This window comes from Triturus cristatus, chromosome 6 (genome assembly GCF_964204655.1).
Source record: "Triturus cristatus chromosome 6, aTriCri1.1, whole genome shotgun sequence".
Classification (NCBI taxonomy): Eukaryota; Metazoa; Chordata; class Amphibia; order Caudata; family Salamandridae; genus Triturus; species Triturus cristatus.
The window spans coordinates 1,792,775,809-1,792,799,814 of NC_140589.1; the positions used below are offsets into that span (position 1 = coordinate 1,792,775,809).

The following is a 24,006-nucleotide window of genomic DNA, read 5'->3' on the forward strand; positions in this document are numbered from 1 at the left end:
TACTGAACTGTACTGAAATATCAGCAGTAGAAGGTTTCCTATTTTAACAGGAGGAGGCAGGAGACATCTTTGTTCCAGTGACAGGCCCGCACACCGCAGTGCTGAGGTGATTTGTTTTTGTTATTATACACAGAAGTCTATAACCAATTGCAGAGGGTGAATTTATTGACACGCAGGGCTAGCTCTGTGATACTGTGAATTAGTCAGTCTCTCTATCTTTACCCTTCAATGTCCTCTAGCAGGGAGTTCAGGCTGGACTTAGCTTCACAAAAGCGGCAAGACATTTAGCGGCAGATTTATGTGGGACTTGCACCCCTTTTACGCCGCCATTGCGTCACTTTTGTAACGCAGCGGCGGCTTAAACCCTGCGCCACGTTGCGCCCCATTTACATCGTGACGCATCTATGGAGATGCGTCACGGTGTAAAGCCCTGCGCCACGTGAAACCCGCGTCAGGTTTCACGTGGGCGTTTCGACACAGGGGGGGGCGTTCCGTTGCAGGAACGCCCCTGAAAAGTGACTCAGTGAAATCTATAAGATTTCACTGAGTCACTTTCCCAACGCTGATGCGTCAAAACCCTGCGCCTGCTTGAAGCAGGCGTAAGGCTTGACAACCATGTTAGGGATAGGGTAGGTTGGAACAGTGCTGGAGTTGCGTCGCGCTTGCGACGCAACTTCAGCACTGTGCCAACCTTACGCCGGCAGATGCGTCACGTATCTGCTTGTCCTTGCGCCACGATGCACCGCATCGTAAATGCGGCGCATCTGCGGTGGCGCAAGGGCAAACTTGCGTGACGCATCTTCCCTGGCGCATCCATGCTGATTTGCAGGGATGCACCAGGGAACATAAATCTGCCCCTTAGCGCTTATTGTCAAGCGTGTTCACCTTCGAAGAGCACATTACATGACGTATCACCCCCCAAATAAATGGCACTCATTTTTGTAGAAATTGTGCTGCTAAATAGGCAAAACTAGGGTTAGGCAGGACTAAGCGGAATCTCACTTAGTTTTTATGTAACTGCGGAATTCCACCCAGTAAAACTCAGCGAGTTACACCCACCCTGAGTTACTGCTTGAGAAGGATTTTACCCCCTCAACCAATAACCCAGTTTCTTACATAATTTCTTCCTGTGTTCTAACACTATATTTTCATAAAATGTAAAGCCTGGCACAAGTTCTAAAAAAGTAAGTGGGGAGACAAATTAGCATACACAGTTTGTGATGTCTTTACAGGAAGCAATGCAATAGGAAGTGTAGTGACGTCGGACCTATCATATCCCTATTTAATAGGTCTATTTCAGAGTCTATTACAATCTAGCTCTATTTATTTTAAGAGCTTTGACAATACTTACCAACATAGGAATACGTGTACAATTTTCAGGGAGATCTTTTTCCTTATGCCTTTATGTGTTAGAGTTTAGCATTGAATCCTTGCACATGTATCCATAAAGCTCACTGTGTATAAAGACATCTTCAAACTAGTCATAAGATGCGACCACCAGCAGATATGGAACATCAATCTTGCAGATTGATCAACACCAGCACCCACAGCAGCAAGTCAATCTTTGCCATCATCAAAGATTTCATCACACCTCCTGCTGCTTCCAACATCACCCCTTCTCAAGACATTTGCAACAACCTCTCGCAAGTTTTCTGTGACAAATTCACATCCATATACAGCAACTTCAAACCTCAACCACACCCCCTTACCATTGCAATTCAACTCTCCATTATGGACGATGAACGAACCCTGATCTTGTGGGCGCCATCATCACTGGCGAGAGCAATGCGTCCCTTAACACCATCCACTTGGAGGCTCCATCTGACCTTTGCCCCCACCATGCCTTCACAAAATGACTCCTACTAAGCAGTAAAACACTAACACCCATCCTCAATGCCTCCATCAACTCTGCCACTTTTCTTGACACTTCAAAACATTCCACTGTCATGCCTCTGCTCAAGAAACCAAGCGTCGATCCAGACACTATTTCCAACTAGAGACCCATCTCCCTCTTACCATACCAGGCAAAGGGCTTAGAGAAACTAATAAACTGATGCTTCACCGACCAACTTAGCAGCCACCAGCTCCTCAATGCCAAGCATTCTAGATTCCGGCCCAACCACAGTAAAGAAACCTCACTCATGCCACAGAAGGCATCAGCATAATCCTTGACAGAGAAGACATGGCAGGCCTCATTCTCCTGGACCTCTCTGCATCATTTGACAAGGTCTCACACCCCATCCCCATCAGGTGCCTGCAACAGGTTGGCATTCAAGAACTTCTCTTAGCCGAATCTCTTTCTTCATTAACGGATATAACACAAGAGTGTAAGCCTGGCACCTTACTCCTTGGAAGCCCACAAAGACACCTGCATAGTCCTTTAAGGCTCATTGCTTGGCCCCCACCCTCCTCAATGCAAACGTTATCCCTCTGGCCAATGTCATCCGTGCACACGACTTCAACATCCTCTCCTACGCAGACTACAGGAAATTCATGCTCTCCCTCTAAGACAAGACTCCCACCACAAGAAACAAGTTCACCCTGTGCATGATGGAAGCCGGTAACCGGATGAAAGCCAAATGTATAATGCTCAACACAGACAAGACAGACATAGTGATCTTCGGCATGAGGCTGTAACCGGTGTCCAACCAAACTCGGACCCACACCCACCCACAGAACCCACTCCAGGAATCTTGGAATATTCATTGACAGCAAACTGGATATGACTGCACAAGTCAACGCCATCACTGCATCCTGCTTTCACACCCTGAAGATGCTGAGGAAGATCTGCAAATGGCTCCCAAGCAACACATGAAAAACTGTCACTCAAGCCCCGGGGACCAGTGGACTATGAAAACACCCTCTACGCCAGGATCACTAAGCAACTCACTAGAACACTACATACCATACAGAACTCTGCAGCCAGACTCATCCTCCGCCTCCCACACAGAACTCACATTACACCACACCTCAGGGAACAACAGTGGCTTCCAATGCACAAATACACTTAAATCAAACTCCTCATGCACGGCACTCAACAACCCAGGCCTCATCTATCTGAACAGTTACATCTCCAACCATCCAGATACCTCCACTCCGCATGTGTCCTACTCACCAACGTATCACACATTTACCAGATCAGAAGGACAATTATTCTCTTACATCCCTCCTAAAGCATGGAACGGCCTACTTCTTCACATCAGAGCCTCCTCTTCTCTCTGAAATCCACAAGAAGCTGAAGGTCTGGCTTTTCAATTAACCAACCTACCATAGGTGTGGCTAAGCACATGCACCTGCTCAGTACCATGATACTATGATAGCACGCTTTACCAATATACATAACATAACATCACATGACATAACATAACATAACATAAAGTACTCTGCTGAAGTCTGTGTGTGATATACAAACCTCATGTTCAAAGCCCTGTATAAGCAACTTCACCTTTATTCCTTAGAAGAACAATGAAATACGTGCCAAATTAGATTGATCACGTACTAATGGCACCATGGTGTCTCATCTTTAGAGAATGGTAGAGGATCATTACCCGTATCCACTGCCTTGTAACATGCAGTCAAAAGGATATGGTGGAAGTTTGTGAGAATGGCAAATGCATTTAACAGTCAAAGCATATAATTCTTGACTAGTCCTATAAAAATAAAAAAGTGTTTATTTTTTATTTTTAGACGAGAATGACCATGCCTCAAGCCTCTGTTTGCATGCTCTGTTACCATGTACACAAAACCACTTCCCGAATCAGTTGAGAAACACATATTTATTACAAAGAATAATGAAAATATGTTTCTGGGTATGAAATCACAACCGATATGGCAATACATTTTATAAATCCGAAATATTCTGGAATTCAGCTCTCACTCTGTTGATAAGCCAAGAATGTTTAATGCATTGCTCAATCTACTATAACATTCAGCTTTCAACAACTCACTTGACAGTTTTCAGCCAAAACCCTGATTTGGACATTTGATCTCAGTAGCGAGAATCATTTTGTATTATTACAGCTTTTGACATAACAATTATACATATGTATGCATTCACAGAAGGTAAAAGTGAGGTGACAATAGCGTTATGTTAGGATCTAAGACCTAAACTTATGTTAAAAAAAAAAGAAGTTCACAGTCAAAACAAAGGTTAAAGTGATGTTATAATTATGTTTTGAAATGAGACATATGCTAACATTAAAAAACCCCAAACCACTGAAATACACCACTTACAGTTTAGTCAAATAACTATATTTGCACCCTATCATGCACTGCTTATGACTCCACATATTACATCACTCGGTACATGTTAAATGCCATCATTATTGACATCACTGATTATATTTAAACAACAACACTAATAAATTGTGCAGTGTGGCTTAGTTGGCATGTTCCGCATGTGTTATGCACCTGGCTGGCATTTGGTCAGGCCCCGAACCCATCCCTCCGCAAACAGCCAACAAACACTCTAAGCCCATTTTCCACAACATTTTAGTATGTCTTGTAATATGCGATGTTATAATGAGGGAGAGGACCTTTAACAACAATTATAGCCCTAGACAGAATGATTCTTATGCTGTTAGAACATTTCACCCACCCTGGAGAGAATTATTTAAATTAAAAATGTGGAAACAGGAAGACACATTTTGGAATGTTGGAGCAGATGGGCTATAAAACCCAATATTAGGCCTGAGACACTTCATTGTCCACAATGGAGGTCTCAACAGTCCAATGTTCTAATATCCATTATTAGCACTGAGCCGCTTCATTGTCTACAATGAAGATCTCAGCGGTCCAATCTTCTAATACCCATTATTTACCCTGAGACACTTCATTGTCCACAATGGAGGTCTCAACAGTCCAATGTTCTAATATCCATTATTAGCACTGAGCTGCTTCATTGTCTACAATGGAGATCTCAACAGTCCAATGTTCTAATTTCCATTATTAGACCTGAGCCGCTTCATTGTCTACAATGAAGGTCTAAACGGTCCTAGGTTCTAATATCTATTATTAGACCTGAGCCACTCTATTGACTACAATGAAGGTCTAAATAGTAACCCTGGGCGTAGTTCGCATAGTAGCGCTACGCGTAGCTACGAGAAGTGCACTTTGCACTACGCGAGATACGCGTAGCACTACACGAACTGCGTAGTGCGCTGTTCGCAATGATTGCACAGTGCCGGATGCTTGTCCGCACTGTGCAATCATTGCAAACAGCATCTCGCACAGTGCAAGCGGTCGTTTTCTGCCGCTCAAGTAGATTTTAACTCGAGCAGCAGCTTTCTCAACGTGAACTGGTAGTTTCTCATCTCGAGCGGTCGTGAGCATACGCAACCACTCGCAATGAGAAACCTGACCTCCCCGCGTTGAGACTCTCGCTGGGAGGTTTATTTTCCACGCTCGCGATCGGCAAATTGATGTTGCTGATTGCGAACGAGGAAAAAGTCTCGCCCGGATGTCATTTTGCTCACTCGCGGTTGCCAACTTGACGTTGAGATCCACGAGCGAGCAAAAAATACCAACCACGCTACACTACGCGCTCTTGCACTGTGCTATGTGCAATTCGCATAGCGCGAAATAGCGCAAACTACGCGAGTGTAGCATAGTTGTCAGCCCAGGCCTACTAAACAGTCTAATGATCTAATATCCATTATTAATACTGAGCTCCTTCGTTGTCTACAATGAAGGTCTCAACAGTCCAATGTTCTAATATCCATTATTAGACCTGAGCCGCTTCATTGTCTACAATGGAGGTCTCACCAGTCAAATGATCTAATATCCATTATTAGGCCTGAGCCGGTTCATTATCTACAATGGAGGGCTCAACAATCCAATGTTCTAATATCCATTATTAGGCCTGAGCCTCTTCATTGTCTACAATGAAGGGCTCAACAGTCCAATGATTTAATATCCATTATTAGGCCTGAGCCTCTTCATTGTCTACAATGGAGGGCTCAACAATCCAATGTTCTTATATCCATTATTAGGCCTGAGCCTCTTCATTGTCTACAATGGAGGCCTCAGCAGTCCAAAGTTCTAAAAAACCTTACACTTAAGACAGCTGCCAAGAAAATCTAAGATACTATTAAATGCTGCCTGTAGCGCACAAGGGGTGCTGGAAACTGAGAGCCAATATAAGGTTGGATGTACAGTACAACATATTTCAGTGTTAGAATAATCGTATTAGAACATTTGAATGCCAGTGCCTTTGTCAGTCAATAAAGTAGTAGAGGATGATTAATGTCTGCTGGAGGCATTTTCGTCCAACGTTTAATGTTTATATTATGTCTCTTCCTGTTCAACTCAGAACCGTCTTCCCTCGATGGGCACACGATTGTCAGTATTATATGCCTTTTGATTGGTTATATTCGACCTTAAATGGCCATTTCTTCATCACCAGTCCTCACCTGCAGATCACTCCAGTAATTGGGAATACAGGGGCAGATTTACAAGCCCTTTGCGTCCCTTTTGCGTCACTTTTAACATCGGAAAGGTGACGCACAAGTGGCGCAACGGGCTTGTAAATATACCCCACAGTCTTTAAGAGCCAGCATAACACTCAGCAGTGCACCACAAAGATGTAAACCACACATACACATCCCGAGAGTAGCCTAGTGAGCATGTTTGTATGAGAATTTAGTAAATGATGCTAAATATGAAAATATTGTGTTGTGACTTATTTTACTCCTTCCCATATACCTTTCACATATGCCTATAGTGTAGATTGTTAGCCACATTTGCATGTTGCTGCGCATCCGGAAGCCACGGACGGTTGTTCGCAATATGGTTTATAGGTAGGGCATTTAGGATCGAGGTCCAGGTATAAGCAGGCATTGGCTGAAAAAAAACAGATCACACAGTTGTCAACAAGAGAAACGTGAGAAGAACAATTCATTCATAGATGATACAAGACAATGCATGAACGTATTTGTGCAGCATAGGCAGAGGTGTAATGCAGATCACCGCGTCATAAGCGTCCCCGCCCCTACATGTGCTCAGCCTACGGCTTATGAATATCTGTGCGATATGGCAGTTCTAGGTGCTCCTCGCCACATTCTGCAGGACATGGGGGTGCCATTATTGTACATTATGTCACTGAGCACAAGGAGCTAACGGGGTGGGGAAGCCTTGTTCACTTATAGAGGCAGATGAAGGCTCAGGAAAAATGTAGTCTGTGTTCTCTTTTCATATTGCTACCTTCTTTTTATTCATAATGATTTGATAGAATAGTTAGTATATTATTGGGATAATAATATCTGTTCTACATCATTATTGTTTATCATGCTTGTAAAGTTTGAATTACTGTTTCGATTGTTTGTTAAATATGTGAAAAGTCTCGAAAATCAAATACTTGATTATACTTATGAAAACCACAAAAACAAAACGGAGAGTTTGCAAAAGTGTCAAAGCCAAGAAGAGGCTCTGTACAAGAGTCAGTAGGGTCAATGAGTCATTTGGCCCCTGGTGGGCATTCCTTGAGCCCATCAGCCTGCCAGGCCATTTAATCTCCGTAGGAGCACCGCCTGCAGTTTCTAGTGACCCTCATCTACCTTTTCATTAATTGTGTCTGCTGATATGGTGGGTACACTGTCATCACTTTTTGAATAGAGACAGCCGATTTTTTTGAAGGCTTTAATTTTATTTTTCATTTTCAGAAACAAATCTTAACATTGGGGTTTATTTCTGGATAGCAAAAAATCAAAATCCTCAGCTGGACACTGATTATTTTCCCTGCCCAGGTCCGCCATGCTTTGCATGAAGAGCCTGGGCAGAAACACCAGTGATGGTCACCGAGCCCCACATAGAGCAGGACAATGGTCACTGTGACCTGGTGGGCCAGTTTATGTCAAGCGGTTTCCTCACTGGAGGCAGTGGACACCCAGTCCTTTCCTCACCTATAAATTGGTTGGGCGAACCCTAACATTGTCCCCAAATTGGACAATCGCCTTATTTTCTTTGGGGCGCCCACCATCTGCCAGTCTCTACATTGCCCCATCACTCACTTTTTTGGAGTAGTTTGTTTTCAGTGACAAAAGCTCATTCAACACGAGAGGGCGATTAAAACATCTGCGATCCAGATGATTCAGACAATGAGATGACACGGGGTTAATTTCATCTAAAGCTAAATGTAATGGAAGAGGAGACCAGAAAAGGAGGTAGGAGGCTGTCTCAGAGACTTGTGGCTGTTGCCAGAGTAAAACGCAAGAGGAAGAGCTCAAATACAAATGTTGATCCCAAGTATTGATGGTTATTGATTACTGGAAATAATGATTTGAATTGGGAGGAATGAAATGAAGGAAGAAAGGAAGGGAGGGATGGATGGATGGATGGAGGAAGGAAGAAGCAAGGGGGGAGAGAGAGTTGAATAATTTTCTTTCTGCATATTATGTTCTACAATCTGACCTTGATATCGAATGAACATAGAATGTGCAATGATAACACCAAACAGTCCAAGGGCTTTGATTAGAGTTGGGCAGTAGTGGGTCATCTACCAGCAAGTGGAGGCTGTCCCATCTGCCTGTATTAAGAGTGCATTGATGTCTGTGGCACTTTAAAGGTGGTGGGCAGAGCATCCTCCACATTTTAGGGAAAGGTTTTAATCTGCTAAACTTTAAATGAGGACCTAAGTTAGACAAATACACTACCCGAATGGCCTCATAGCACAATTCCTGACTGGCTGGAAAAAAGATCGAGGAAAACAGATGAGCCGAGGGAATCGAAGAGTGCATAGCTGCTAGTGCCCATCTCTGGGCTACGGAAGGCTAGCATCATGGGAGTAACCCTCTACACATAGATTTGTTACCCGAAATTGAAGAGTGGTTTTAAAGCATTGGCACTGTGGATAAGTCCTTCCCGATGAAAGATCCAAGATAGACCAAAGCAGTGGTAACTTCCCAATGTGAGTGTTATAGTTCCCCCATCTTTATTTTTTAAATCCAAATGATTTTGCTGGCAACTTCTAAAAAAATATGATTGGGGACTAAACCAATTAGGATGTACACACACATACAGTACTAGAGCACTCACCCTCAACCTCAATCGTTCTCAGTTACCTGCTTGTTTAATGCTTACACTGCACTGCTAGTTGCTGGGCTGCTGACCTCACCAACCTCAGATCTGCATGAGATACAACTTCGCCCAATTGACATATAAAATTCATGGGGGTTCCCTAGAACACCTATGATCAAAGGAGTCATCAATCAGCAAGTTAAAAACTGGAACCACCACATCAGGATCTCATGGAAGAGGGCCACTCCTATGGACTGGGGTTCAGGTGATTTAGTTCCTACTACATCGACTGGCCTAAAAGTTGGAGAGTGGCAGCTGATGAATGAACTGTCTGAGACTTAGGGTACCAACTGGGTCTTTATATAGCCCCATCCAACATATCCTTTCAAAGCTAGCTGGGTTCAGAAGGAATATTAGGATTGCAACTCATGTATGTTTCTCTGGACCTTTCACATACTGACAAATGTGCTCATCACTCTAACATTCTTCTTTCAGGTAATAATACCCAGGTAGGAATACACATTCACCAGGGGCTGTGTGCCACCTGTCTTTATCCAAAGGGAAGTATCTGGCTTCTGAAACCTCAGATCCATTACCCCAACCTAAAGACCAGAAGCAATGGCCTTCCAGGTGCATGCAAGGAGTCCTACCCTTCTGCCGCCTTCTCTGTTTTATTTTCATACAGGTATCTGGAGCTCGGTTAAAAATGTAATCTGCTCCTGCAAGCTACGGTATGGTTTTAGAATATTGCACATAAAATATTGTCCTAAATGTCATTTACAGATGTATTTACATTCAAACTTATAACAGCCAATATACAGCCAATGAGATGATATCCATGTAAGTGACATTCAGGACAAATATTATCACCAGTTGGTATTTCTACTAATGAATGATATTCTGACATACAAGTGCGGATTACTGACCTATCATGGGTGCAGTGATTCAGTTGTTTGAGATCCACGTAACATTTTCAGGTCACTCCTTTAAACCTCTGGTAGTTACAGTTTACCCAAAATAATCCTGAAATCATTTTGTGAATGTATTTTTTCCAATGGGCAGATGTAAGCAAGTCTATTTTTGCAAGACAGCCGGTGCAAATGACATTTCTAGCCTGTTCTTGCCAGGAGGCAATGCCTGGTGATTTCCAGGCAGGGAGGAGTCACTAATGGTGTGTACGTATCCGCCAACGCGAAGTTATGCAGAAGTAAATAAACCTCCATGGCCTTGCATCACAGGAAGTGCAAATCCCCTTCTGCAGGCGATGTACTCATAATGAAACCTCTGTTGTATATGGAATCTCTGCAACAAACCTAACAAAAAGGGTTTAAAAATATATATATATTGAAACCTTTGTGAGCAAATACCGTTGCATGTAACTGAGATCTGTAAATTGATTTGCACTTAAAAAAGGCTATATCCGAATGGAAGTCAGGCTTAAATGAGCAAATGGCTTTGTGAACGAGGCCCAAGAATTTCTGACTTCGGCTGAAGCTGCAACCTATTGACAGGACCCAGCCAGCTATGCCCTGTAAAGGTATATGTGACAAGCACTAACAAAGGATAACATGTCTGCACATGCGAATGGTAAATGGAAGCAGAGGTAATTCAGAAGATGCAAGTAACTTGGGGGCATATCAGCAACAACCGGCGATAATTATCGCTCAGCGCTCTTAGTAACTTGGTCTGAACTCGTCATTGGTGAAGTTATATTCCAGTCAACAGTCTGACAGTTTTAGAATATGAAAAATATATTCGGGAGAAGTCCCCGGCACTTTAGAGGTATGAATCACTCTGTTCTCAAATCGTGGTAAAAGGGAACTCATAAAGCACACAGAATGCAATGGACAGATTGATTATGTCCTGCTTAAGAAACATTTCTTTCTGAAAGGGACCAAGAAGAAATCTCGCCAGCCAGATATGGCAACATAGACTCTGGTGGCTCAGTCGTTTGGTAGGACTGGATTAAATGCTCACTGGAGAAGTCCTTGGTAGCTCTGCGGGATGCAGTGGCAGAGAAATAGATGGAGTTGTGGGGACAGCGAAGAGTTTCACCTGGGTTTGCTGATTTTTGCTGTTATGCCTTTTAAATACAAAAGGCTAAGGCCTACAGGAACATTTGAGGGATCTATTCACCTTCTCAGAAAATAAAGGTTTAGTAAACTGTCTCTAAAGTTAAATTGAGAAGTCCAAAATTGTTTTATGAATAATCACCAAAGGTGAAGTAGATCTACCCTTGACTGGAGTTGTTGAATAGAATAAGAGGTTTGGAGAATTTACATGAAATCCAAAGTCCCTGCCTGGCTTATAATTCCTGTCTGGCTTTTTGGAGAGGCATCCCCAACTCTGTCTTGAATTTCTATCTCTAAAATATGTCACTACAACTGGATCACAGTTTCCTGTCTTATTTTTACCAAAAATTTTAAGGCCTCTTCCGGAAGAACTTGCCCTGGGAAGTCTGAGTACTGTGTAGATGAGAGGGAGCTACACTCAGTGGGACTAAAAAAGGAGAATAGGTTCTGTTAGAGAAGGCACGCAAAAAGTGATGAGTTGAATGGTTGAAATTTATCCAACCAGATGTGGTTCTTTTGCTCAGTGTGCCACTGGAACCAAGCGATACCAAACTGAGTTTTGTGAAAACTGGGTTGTTGGTTGACCTTGTTGATTGGGTTGTTGGTGTTAGCCCTGGTCAAGCAACAGCCACAATCCCAGGCAGAGTGAACCACAAACAGTCCCTAAATTAACCTATGCAAAAACCCTGTGTAGTGTGGCACAATAAGCAGACAGAATTAAATTAGAGGCAACGTGTATAGTATTTATGCAGTACTCAAGCAGTAATGACGTGAAAAAACAACACAAGAAAAATCCAGCACCAATTTAGAAAAATAGAGTACATTTTGATATATTATTTTACACCAAATGACAGAATTCCAATCAGTTGAACTGGAGTCATTAATTTTTCAAATTGTAACTACAAACTAGTGTCTTAAAGGTCAAACTGCCAACCGTGACCCGGTCTAGTCACGTGAGACCGGGCCAAAGCCAAAAAATATGGTCGAGGCAGGAGGCTTTAGCTGAAGACATTTTCAGGACATTGGATGCCCTTTTGGCGAAGGACTGCTGAACAAGATTTGCTGCTGTGGAGAAAAACTTAGCTGGAGCAGCAGTGAAGTTAGGCCGACCGGTGGGATGCATCTTGAGCTGATCAACGAGCTGGTTGGTACCGGTCTTACCTCAGTTCTCAGAGAACATTTTATCCAGAAACGTTCTTAGTCCCAAGTTTAGAATTGTGGCTATCTGGACACAATTAGCACCACACCCAAAGGTCCAGGATTGGTGGAACACTACTTGGGGGTTGATGACTCACTCTGGCTGGGTCCAGGTGTGGGTTCAAGATGATGGCAATGTTTTATGTCTCTGTGGCTCTGAACAGTAAGCCAGCAAACTAGCCCTTGGAGTGAATCAGGTAATTCTGGATTCAGGTGAAGATGCATGGCCCAAAGAGCAGGCTGGCCTTTGAGGGTTCAAGGTACTATACAGGCATTAAAGCAGTCCGTTTAGGTGCAGCAGAGCAGTCTTGTGGAGTTTACAGCAGGCTCAGCAGCAGGCAGTCCTCTGAAAGAGCTTCCGCAGGTCCAGAAAGTGAACTAAAGTGTAGGTCTGAGGGCCCTATTTATATACCTAGTGCCTTCTTTGAAGTTGGGAGACGTCTCGAGAGGTTTCTCTTTGAGGTTCTTGAATTTCCTGACGCTCCTTCCCTGGTTCCAAGATGACTGCAGAGACAATGTAAAGGTGACAAGCCCTTTGTGTGAAAGCAGAGCACAGCCTATTAAGTTGCAGGTGGGGCTGTGCCCTGCTCCGTCACCCCTTCCTTCCAGCAGATGGCCCAATCAGGCACACCTAATCCCTCTATTATGTGACTGTCTGGGAGTAATTCACAAAGTCTAACTGTCAGTTACACTCCAATATATGACCTAAGGCAGGCTTGCAAACTGGGAAGTCATAAACAACCCTTTGACAAGTTTGCATAGATATCTGATCATTACATGAGATGTTTTGGGGGCCCATGAGATCTGACCTCCCTGTGTCCACAGTTTCAAAACTGTTGGTCAAGAAGGCAAAGCTAATGTTGAGGGAACAGGATGCTCAAGCCCTGAAGACGGCGGCACATGGGGCCTGGGCTATAACATTGCATAAACCAGGGGTCCTGCCGATCTATCTTTCACAGGCTTTTGGTAAGGTTATGAAAAAACAGCTGATGAGCATTCGATTTGGACTAATTCCTTTAAAAGCCTATTGGTTTGGCCAGACAAATCTCGATGACCCCGATAGACAATGTTGTCTATTAAAAAATTAAGTGGATGGATCACCGATTCACATTCTCTATATCTGCAAAAAGCTACTTCCACTGAGAAAGTTCTGGTTGTCGCCAATATGGTGTGACCTAAACATCACGACTTGCGAAGGCACCATGCAAACCTGCCTGAAAGGAGACTCATTGCAGCTTGTGGACTGATTTATGAAATTCATGAAAACTGAGCTAGTATCTCCCATCATTGTGGTGGATACCAAACTTTGGACAGGCTGCTAAGACCAAAGACTAAAAAATGTTGTACTTTATACAAGGGTTATGAGATGACTCTGCACACGGGATAAGCAGTACGTCAGGTATTGGGAAAAAAGGTGAACTGGGCATCCCATACCCTCTGCGGTCTTTATTAGCATAAGGCTAGAAAATGCTATTTCCATTGTAGACTTTTTAATTCATCACACTTAAAGGTCCCCAACTTAATGGCAATTAGTAGGCTGCAGAAAAACCTTGCACTTTATTTAGGCCATAGCCTCAAAGAAAACAGATCACCCTAGCCCATGGAGGGTATATATCACTACTTCTAATGTAGGCCCCCTCATTGTACAGTCTCTATTAGCACCCGTACACTTTAAACATATTGCTTCTTTTCCACCTCCAAGTTAGGCACCTGAATTAACCATGCAGTTAAAACACTGCATTTCATATATCACAGGGTTGGGTGGCTTAGTGGACTAATTAGACTACTGTAGCGGCCAGTGTTCGACCTCATGATCACAGGTTCAAATCCTGGTGCGCCCACTCATCCTTTCATTCCTTTAAGATTGATAAAATAAGAACATTGAGTTGGGTAACAATAAACATCTGTTATTCAGCACATAGATACCCTTGCTTGAACATGCGATTTACAAATACACGCTATGTTATAAGTAGGGTTTCCTGACTGTATTTATTTTAAAAAATTGAAAAATACAGACAATTGGGCTTCTTCAGAGTGCCTTCCCATATTGTCGTTCATTAATTCCAGGCTAACTGCTGAGCAGATAGATGCCATCGGGAGTTAAAAAATAGGATGAGGTTTCATTACATAACAACATATGTCAACATCCATTTGCATTAAAATGCCCCTTTTTACCTCTGGGTGTATTGTTAAGTTCTATTTGGTGGCTTAATATACGAAAGCCGGACAGGCGTCAAAGTATGAGTGCACATTTATTAGTTAAAAACATGTGGAAATATACCATATTAAAACTTAATTTATTCACAGAACACAAAATAAATATGGATAAATACTGACAAGATGGCCAAACAATAAATATGAATAAATGGTAAATAAATAAATACCATAATACCGGGAGAACTGAAATATTCTTAAACTCTGCCCTTTACCTAGGTTCCAGCATCGGAATGCCCAGGGGGCAAAGCTAACCCTGGGTCAGTCAAAGAATGCAGAGGATTTTAAACTGCTGTTCTTAATCCATTTTTTAAGCATGTCCTTTTAGCATTAATCTGTTATTAGCTAACCATATATTGTATTTAAATGGATGTTGGAGTTTCTGTTGTATCAATTTTATTTAATTGTACAATAAAGAATCTATCTATCTATCTATCTATCTATCTATCTATCTATCTATCTATCTATCTATCTATCTATCTATCTATCTATCTATCTATCTATCTATCTATCTATCTATCTATCTATCTATCTATCTATCTATCTATCTATCGCTCCATCCCTCCAGCCCCATCCCTCCATCCATCTATCTCTCCATCCATCTATCTCTCCGTCCATCTATCTCTCTATCTCTCTCTCCATCCATCTATATCTCTATCTATCTCTTCATCCATCCATCCATCTATGTCTCTATCTATCTCTCCATCCATCTATCTAAGGCAGGCTGTACTCCCCACATGGCTAAGGGCAGGAAAATGCTAACGTTCTACAAATGTTACAGCAAACAAATGATGGACGGAATGCTGACAATACAAACATTCTCCCCCAGTCAAAAGATCTGAGTTAAATCCATTGTTCGTTTGCCCACTACGCCACACCAGTTTGGACCCAGCCATATGTAAATCAGTCTTGACCCTGTGGGATGGGTATGCCCAGACGTGGGTCCCTTGCTCACTGCGCCACTGGATTCAAGCTAGCCGGGCTGAAGAAGGGTGACATACCCTGAAACCGGTCCCAGGATGCTTGTTTCCGGTCCAGGGAGGACCTGGCCTGGCAGTTCTGTCTGGACTGTTCCCATGGGGCACAGGGTCAAGACTGATTTGCATCCCCGATTTTTTGCTTCTTCGCACTTTCAAAAAGGGTGTTCGCTAGATATTTCCCACCGAGCACGCAAACAGCGTTCACGAACAGGAAAAAAGCATCACGAATGGGTGAAACAAGCAATTCTGGGTGTTCGCTGAACTCTGCGTGCTCGAGGAGATTTATTACCGTTTTGCAGAGCTTTGCGTAGCGCGACTACTCAAATTCCGCCAACCCCTATTCTAAATGATACGCCTGTTCCTTAGTCAAGGTGGGTAAATGAGCTTCGGCGAGATAAGCAACACCAGAAGCATCATCCAGCGATTGGCCTGTATAGAGTTGGGCGTAAAAGTCACAGAAGGCTTCGGCGATCTCGGCATCTTCTGTTACCTGCCCGCCATCCCCATTTCGGATTTCCTGGACCCCCTGCCTCTGCCTGGACTCCCGCAGCTTGTGGGCTAGCAGGCCACCACACCTATCCCCTCTGATATAATAGGAGTGGCGGAGCCGAAGGGCCGCATACTCAGCCCTATCCTGATCTAGAGCTGCAAGTTGCTGCCGCCTAACCTGCAATTGACGCCATACCCTGGGTGCCCCCGTCCTCTGGTGCATCTGCTCCAGCTCCTTCGTCTTTTGAGTGAGATCGTCTCTCTTATGCCCACGCTCCGCATTGTCAGCGGTGGAGCTGGCCACAAATTCCCCACGGATGACCGCCGTAAGTGCTGCCCACTGTGTCGAGAGGGAAGTGTCCTGGTTGGCGTTATGTGAGAGGTAGTCCTCTATGGAGTGCTGTATCTGCGCAACGACATCTGCGCAGTGTAGGAGAGTGATGCAAAGACGCCACTGGCGGGTAGAGTGCTGCAGCGGAGGAAGTGTGAATGTAACGATTACTGGGGCATTGTCTGAAAGGGAAGCAACCAGAATCTCAACGTCAGCAGCAAGCACGGGAAGAAGTGATGAACCTAGGAGATAATCGAGCCTAGCATATGTTTTGTGCGCGCCTGAGTAAAATGAGTACACACGACTGTGAGGGTGGAAGCAGCACCAGAGATCTACCAGTCCTAAGTCCTTTAACTGAGCTAAACCTGATGGAGAAAGCGCGCATGTCTGGCCCGTGCTCTGGCACGATCTGTCTATGATGTTATCGAAGACTAAGTTCAGGTCTCCCCCCACTAGGATCCTATGCTCGGGTGTTGCAGTGGCTTCTGAGAGTGCCTCATGGAGGAACTTCTCTTGTCCCTCGTTGGGGGCATAGATTGACCCAATAACGAACATCAGGCTTGCTAGAGTAAACTGGTAGGTAAGGATCCGCCCCCTGATCTCGGCTTCTTTCTGGAGACCACCGCCCCGAAACATGCGGGAAACCATGATGGACACACCGGTTGATTTAGTGGGACCAGATGAAAACAGGTTGGGAACATGTGGGACTTTAAGCTATAGCAATCCTTCAATAAAAGGTGTGTCTCCTGTAGGAGGCAGATATCAGCTTTAGAGTTTTCTAGATATGAAAGGACCGCTCTGCATTTGACAGGGTTGTTAAATCCCTGCACATTCAGGGTGAGGATTTTAAGAGTAGTGGGAGGCATCTACGTAGTTGTAGGTCGGAGAATAGTGGTAGAAGGGAGCCGAAACCGCCAGTGGGGATGTGATTGTTGAGCATTGATAACATAGGGGAAGCACCATTGGGCATCAAGGAGATTTAAAAAAAAGGTGAACGAGGGACCCCCAAAACTAAAAAAAAAAATCACCCCCAACAAACAATCAAGCACATCGCTGTGTGAACAGAACGAAGTTGAAGAGATGACCAGGAAAAAGTTAGTATGGGGTCCATATGGTGGCTACGCATCGAATCTCCTGCCCCGCCTGCCGCCCACCCAAGACGCTGTGAGAGAGAGCAAGGTCTACATACCCACTCAAGTGACTTCAAGAGTGTGTTTTTGCTAAAGCCTCTGACATGGAGTCGAGGACCCCCTGCTGAACTGTGGTGATCTCAGACTGGTAGAGATGCTGGAGTCTGCGCCTGATGCCCTGCCGCTGCCAACCTGACGGGTAAACCTTAGGTCCGGAAGTTGAGCTGTGATGCTCGTCATCCTCTGGAGGTATCGGGATTCCCAACAACCGGCAGGCTTCTGTGAGGGATCGCAGCTGGGTCAGTTTGCTGTTATGTCTGAAGATTAGCTGTAATGGATGGCCCTAAGAATAGGAGACACCCTGCTGGCGAAGATGGTCAGTGACAGGTTGGAACTGTCGCCGCCGCTGAAGAGTAAGGAGAGCTAGGTCTTGAAAAAGCACCGGGGACTGGTCCTTGCACGAGATACGGTTCATAGATCTTGCTTTGTTAAGGATCGCCTCCTTGGTCCTGAAGTCATGGACACAGACGAGGATGTCTGCGGGTGGGGCATTGCTCGCCCAATGGGGACCAACCCTGTGAGTGAGATCAAGCTTAATGTCAGCATCGGGTGAGATACCAAGGATGTGATTGAAGAGCTCCGTGGAGAACTTGAAAGGGTCCTCGGTATACGTTGTGACTTTCACTCCCCGGATGCAGATGTTATGCCTCTGGGAGCGGTTCTCTAAGTCCTCCAGGTGGGTCTGCATGTCAAGGTGTTGGTCCTGGAGCCATATCACCTCCTGTTAGAGAGTGGACAGCTCAGTGTCTCTGTTGTCCCCTCTGTCCTCCAGGGTGGCTACCCTTTGCCCCGATGTTATCCATGTCTCTGCAGACATCCTTTATTTCAGAGGATAGGTCCTTTCTCACCGTCTAGAGGTCCTGTCGTAAGGTCAAGAAGAGTGACTCCAAGAATGCCCGTGTTACAGGCTCCTCGCCCGGAGTTCCGGATGTCGAAGAAGTTGGGTCTCGCAGGGCGAATTGTGCCATCGTGGAGTTATTCTGATGGCGAGCGAAAATGTCCTTCAGTGATTTTTCTTCCTTCGCTCTCGTGGAGGACATTATCTCATGTCTCCTCAGCCTTCTGAGGTGCGCAACATAAGATGGAGAGGCGGCTCAGGTGTGACTGGACCGTTGGCTGGCAGGCAGTAGATGCGAACTCCAAGCCCAGAGCCCGGCCAGTGAAGGAGCAGCACCACTGGTTCAGCCAGAAGCCATTGGGTGTTGGAAGGGTGGCCTCTGTTGTGGATCACGTCTAAAAGCCCTTCTTGAGTCGATCTCCCAGCCGCTGGTTGGGCATTGTCGGCGATAAGGTGCGTCTGTGTGGTTGAGTGCCGTAAGGTCCCACTTGAGAGAGGACGGGGGGAGGAGCGCCTTCAGGTGCTAGACCGTAAGCTAGGCCCAAATTTGCAATTTAAAACTGCATTCAGTTTGCAATGTCAGACCTGGGACATGTTCTAAGAGGCTACTCAAGTGAGTGGGTCAATATGTGCTGCGGGCCAACTATTAGCATTTAATGCAAGAAGCACCAATACCCAGCATAAGACAGCCATACAGCATCATCGGGAACCCAGAAGTCTTCACGCACTCGGAGTCAGGGTGGACTTGTCTTGTCTTGACCAGAAGCCATCATAATGCAACTTTTCACTTTGCTGATAGCCATCCACTTCAAGCAAGGATCCAACAAGAGTCTTGTGTCTTCTTCTTCATTTCCCACTGAGAATTTTGACACCCATGAAGAGGCTTTAGGGCTTTGAAGCTGGCAACCAGCTCACTTTGAGTTGATGTTGCTTTTAAGGGTGTGAACACATGGTTTGACTATCTGAGTATTATTTATGGAAGCTGAGTGCTTTTCGAATATTATGGCCCCATTTACATCAGTGATGATTTTCTTCTCTTTTGAAAATGTTACCACTGTATTCATAGTGCCTTGAGATTTTTACTTTGTAACTGGGTTAGTTTGAAACTCAAGGTTCTTCATATTTTAATCTTCATCGGACTACTCACCAGCAATCCAATAGATACACAGCTATATAATCCTCTACAATCCATTTTTGGAGACCAATGGAAACTCAGATTGGTCTGTCTTTAAAGTGCAGACACTCACCAAAAATAGCTGCACATAATAAAGCTGACTTTTAAGTGCTGACTACATTAAAGTCAAGTTGAAAATGATGAGGTAATAGTGTCGAGGCTGTCATTATTTACTATTAAAATTCGAACAATGTTGAATTTCGAAAAGTCCCTTTTATTACATGCATTCTTTATTTTTTTAAACAGTAGTCTAGTAACCCCTTATTGCTCCATAAAGCTTCCCATCCATGAACCTTTATATCCCCATCCACCCTTCAGCACTACCTTTCCCTAAATGCTAAAAACCCATACCACCCATTAACGCTGTCCTTTTCTCAAAAGTTAAAACACTTTCTAGTACCTCACACTACCTTCCCTAAATCCTAAAAAATCCTTACTACCCCATATCCCTATCCTTACATGAACCCCAGTAAACTGTTAAAGCACTTTTACGCTCACTATCCAATCCCTGAACCCTAAAACTCAAACTATCCCTCAATACTACTTTGGTTTTTCACTTATTCTATTTTATAAGTTTGTATACCTACCTCGTGTTAGCGCAAAGCTATTGTATTCTATTCTTCTCTTACCTCGTGAGTAGACCGGCCACAGTCCGTGCAGGTAAGAGCGGTGGGGCAGTGGGCCGGGTGGGGGGGATTTCGAGAGACGGTGCAGAGGGAAAATGATTTATTTAATTTTCCCTCTGCCTCGTCCCTCGAAATCCCCCCTCATCCCGCCCCACCGCTGTTACGTGCACGGACCGCGGCTGCGACGAATACTTTGTCGCTTTCCTTTCTCTGATGGCTCCGTATCATCACCGTAAGGTTTGAGTTAGTGTAGATTATGCATATAGCTTTTCGGCTATATTAAACTTTTGTCAACCTTTCTTCTAGCATCTGCACAACCCCGCTGCAATTTCTGTAGTGACTCGCTCATCATCCTTCAAACGTTCTGCTGCCTCCCTGCGTCAGCGCTTGCATGCTGCCATGAGCCATTTGGTTCCAACGTTCCAGCGTGCTACCATCTTGAGTTAACCCGGACTTCGCGCTCCAACCCTTCTGACATTGTGAGTCAATCAGCTCCTATACAAACGTTATCTGATATTGATAACACATTTCATTTTATAGCTTCTGCAGTGTTTGCCTTAAGCTATCAGCTATCCTTATGGTTTCACTTTGCTGCCACACTTCCTTGGCATCATTTGCTTCATCCAGTTATTTTTTCCATCTCTTTAGGTCCTGAGGTTAATAATATTTTTTGTTTATATGGTCTTTCAACCTAAAAAATATTTCTCAAGATGCAGCAGTGGTATATTACTCCACCTCCACTACTTCAGATTCTGGGTGATCAACCCACGAAGTGGAGTTAAGTGGTTGGGGTTACAATTGTATTGCAGCTATTGATGGGAATTCCTTTCCTGCTGACAGAAAGAAAGGCTTGTTGTTAAATTCAATTGGTACTGAGGCACAAGAACCTTTTGATCCTCTCCCGCTTTGACCTACATCTCAAGGGGTACAGGAGTAGGATGCTTAACGAGGCTATGATTAGACTTAGATTATATTTCACAGTTGAACCCTACGTGACCATGGAATGATTTAACTTTTATCAAAATACTTTGAGAGAACTTCCACACGACCTGTATTCCTTCTCTGTAGGCTTGCTAGAACTCTATGGGCTGACCATCACTACATTTGTTAACAATCCCTGAACCCTATTATCTCCTTAGCACTAACTTTCCCTAACTCCTATAAACCCCAAAACTCCTAAACCCTGCCTATTCCCTACTCAATAAGGAGATGGTAAGACCTGGACTAAGAGGAGAAGGCGACCAGCCCTGAAGTAGGCTCAGTGGGCCTTCTTAATGATCTTCTGCACCCTGCTCCTGACCACAACCACTTGCAAAAGTTAGAGAAGAGTGAACATATCTGTGGGCCCTGCTACAGGCTAACGATGACCTTTCATGTGGTGTGGGGCTACAAGCAAGCTTTCTCCTTTTGCCAGAAACTTCAAAAAGCTCTTCTTGCCCCTGGGGATGGAGGGCAAGGAAGAGACCCAACCCTGTTTACGTTGAACATGGGGATAAATCCTTTGAGAGGCAACAAGATGCTATTCTGGCCTTACAGACTCCTTGCCACAAGGTCTGGATTCTACGCAAACGTGCCTGGAAGTGGCCCACTCTCAACAATTTTCATCACAGCTGACATTCCTAAAGTGCTCTACTAGCGACAAAAAGACGGCCACTAACCTACCAGCTGAAATAGAAACACACAATTTGGTATACACCTTCTAACAAAGACTGACCTTACATACCCATCAACATCAGTGATACTTATCTCAGCGAGACCTTACTGTGGGGACCTCCAGCTTAGCTCACTCTTGAACAAAGAATCAGAACATCAAACATATTGGGCCAGGTAGCAAATGACAGTCAGCTAGGAATGGCATCTTAAAGCAAGAAGGACCACAACACTAAGAGTCTATTAACCAGGTCTTGTTCCCCAGACACCAGAACAGTGGTAAATGAAAAATCACTAGCATCTTGATGGACCGGCATGGCGATGGAAAGGCACCACTCCCAGAAGCTCCTATTGGCAGGCAGAATTTGGTACATGTATTTGCAGTAAGTAAAAGCGACTTAACAGGCCAGAAAGATGACCTAAGGAAAGAACTGTGCAAAATAAAAATGAAATCAAGGACCTGGTGGAGAGGGTCTTTACCCGAGAGGAGCACAGAGACAATGGAGATGAAGAACAGGAGTTTATCAAGGAAGATATCATCATTCTGGAAGAACAAAACATTGCTCTTCAAGGTAAATTATAAGATCTGGCGGTCAGGTGTGGACAGAACAAAATATGCATTGGGGGTTGCGAAGAGGGGGTCTAACAAGGAAAGACCAGTAACATTCTTGAGAAATTCATGAGCAACCTGCAGTATTCTCAATCGTCGCACTCCGAGCAACACTGAACTAGATAGAACACACAGAGTACTATCTCCATTGTCGACTGAACAATGTACAGTATTCTCACGATATCACTTCCATACAAAAATTCCAATTTAAAAAGAGAATAATAGAGACAGCCAGAATAACGAAGAAAATTATGCATTAGGGAAATAAAATAAAATTTTTCCAGAACTTTCACATTTGCTTTTACAGAAATAAAGAGACTTCAAACCAATGACAGTCGTACTAGGAGCCCTGACTATCTCCATTTGTTGGACACATCATTTCAGACTAATGTTCCAATGGGAAGGCAAAGCGGCGCACACTTGCTCTATAACAAAAGCAAAAGAGTTAGTGGGATCAGACACTCACTGGACAGAGAGGCTAACAATCTGTCAGCACATCCCAGATCTGTCCCAAAAAATCAAAAAGATAGCTAGAAAAAAGTTCCAAGGGATCCCAAAGAGAATGGCAAGAGCTTTTTGCAAAGACCTGACAACAAGGGGATTAACACAGGACAGGTCACTAAAGAGGAGCATCTGCAGAACATTGAGGAAGAATCATAAGAGAATGGTTCCCCATCACATTCCTTAAGTAACTTTAGGGCATGCTGTGGGGTGCAGGGTCAACCTAAAAGGATTGGTTTGCATAGATAGCTGGAGGGTCAACCAAAAAGGATCAGTTTCCCTAGATGGCTGGACAATCTCAGAGTAGTAAGATTGTTCACATTTTTGGCATGCTACTTACAGAGTCAATTTTTTTCATGTTGTGTTAAATTTTTTCTGGTTTGGTAGAGGGGCTTTGCCACAACAGACATCCACAACACCAGCAGTATCCCAAACTGCCCTTTACACTAGAACATGTTAAAATATCATAGCCTCCCATTCAAAACCAACACAGACTGTACCACCAGACGTGATGAAGGTAGTTAGCTCAAATTTCAAAGGCCCAAACTCACTGTCAAAATAACGAGCCACCCTTTACCTTTTAAAGGAAATGGGAGGAGACATCATACTTTTACAAGAAACACATCTCCTCCACCAGGATTGCCACAGACTCCAATTCCGGTGGTTCCCTAGACAAATCTTTGCCATTGGACAGGTCAAAAAAGGGGAAGTGTCTCTGTTCCTCTTTAGACACTGGATGTAGAAATAAAAAGGCTTCACATTTACGCAAATGGAAGTGGCTGCACCAATGTCTTCAAACAAGTGACCGCAAAATAAGACTCTTAAAGGTCTTTGCCCCTAACACTGGCTAATAAAAAAACTATCTTGGATGCACCACAACAAAGACAAGGGAAAAGTGGAGGTTGAGATTGACACCCGTAGGTTTGGAAATAATATTTTCTACTAAGTAAGTAGTAGTATTGTAGAACAAATTTAAGTACTACAACATGCAATTTGTGAAACAGGCCTTCTGTGTGGAGACCTCTGCTCTGAGATTTCCATTTATTGGAAATTACTGGAAACAGCGATGTGACACTTTTAAGTGCGCCCTCCTTGCGACACCATGGATGTGCCATATTTACT

The 24,006-nt window shown here is 44.0% G+C and overlaps 1 protein-coding gene across 1 annotated transcript in view; it reads right to left on the bottom strand.

The window, feature by feature from the left end:
• Nucleotides 1-3,757: 3,757 nt before the first annotated feature.
• LOC146822013 (cysteine-rich secretory protein 2-like) overlaps nt 3,758-24,006 on the bottom strand; it is a 143,416-nt gene continuing 123,167 nt past the window's right edge. The window contains exon 8 of the mRNA XM_085613115.1: nt 3,758-6,840. Coding sequence (XP_085469241.1) covers nt 6,731-6,840 — 110 coding nt within the window. The 3' untranslated portion in view covers nt 3,758-6,730. The remainder of the gene's footprint in view (nt 6,841-24,006) is intronic.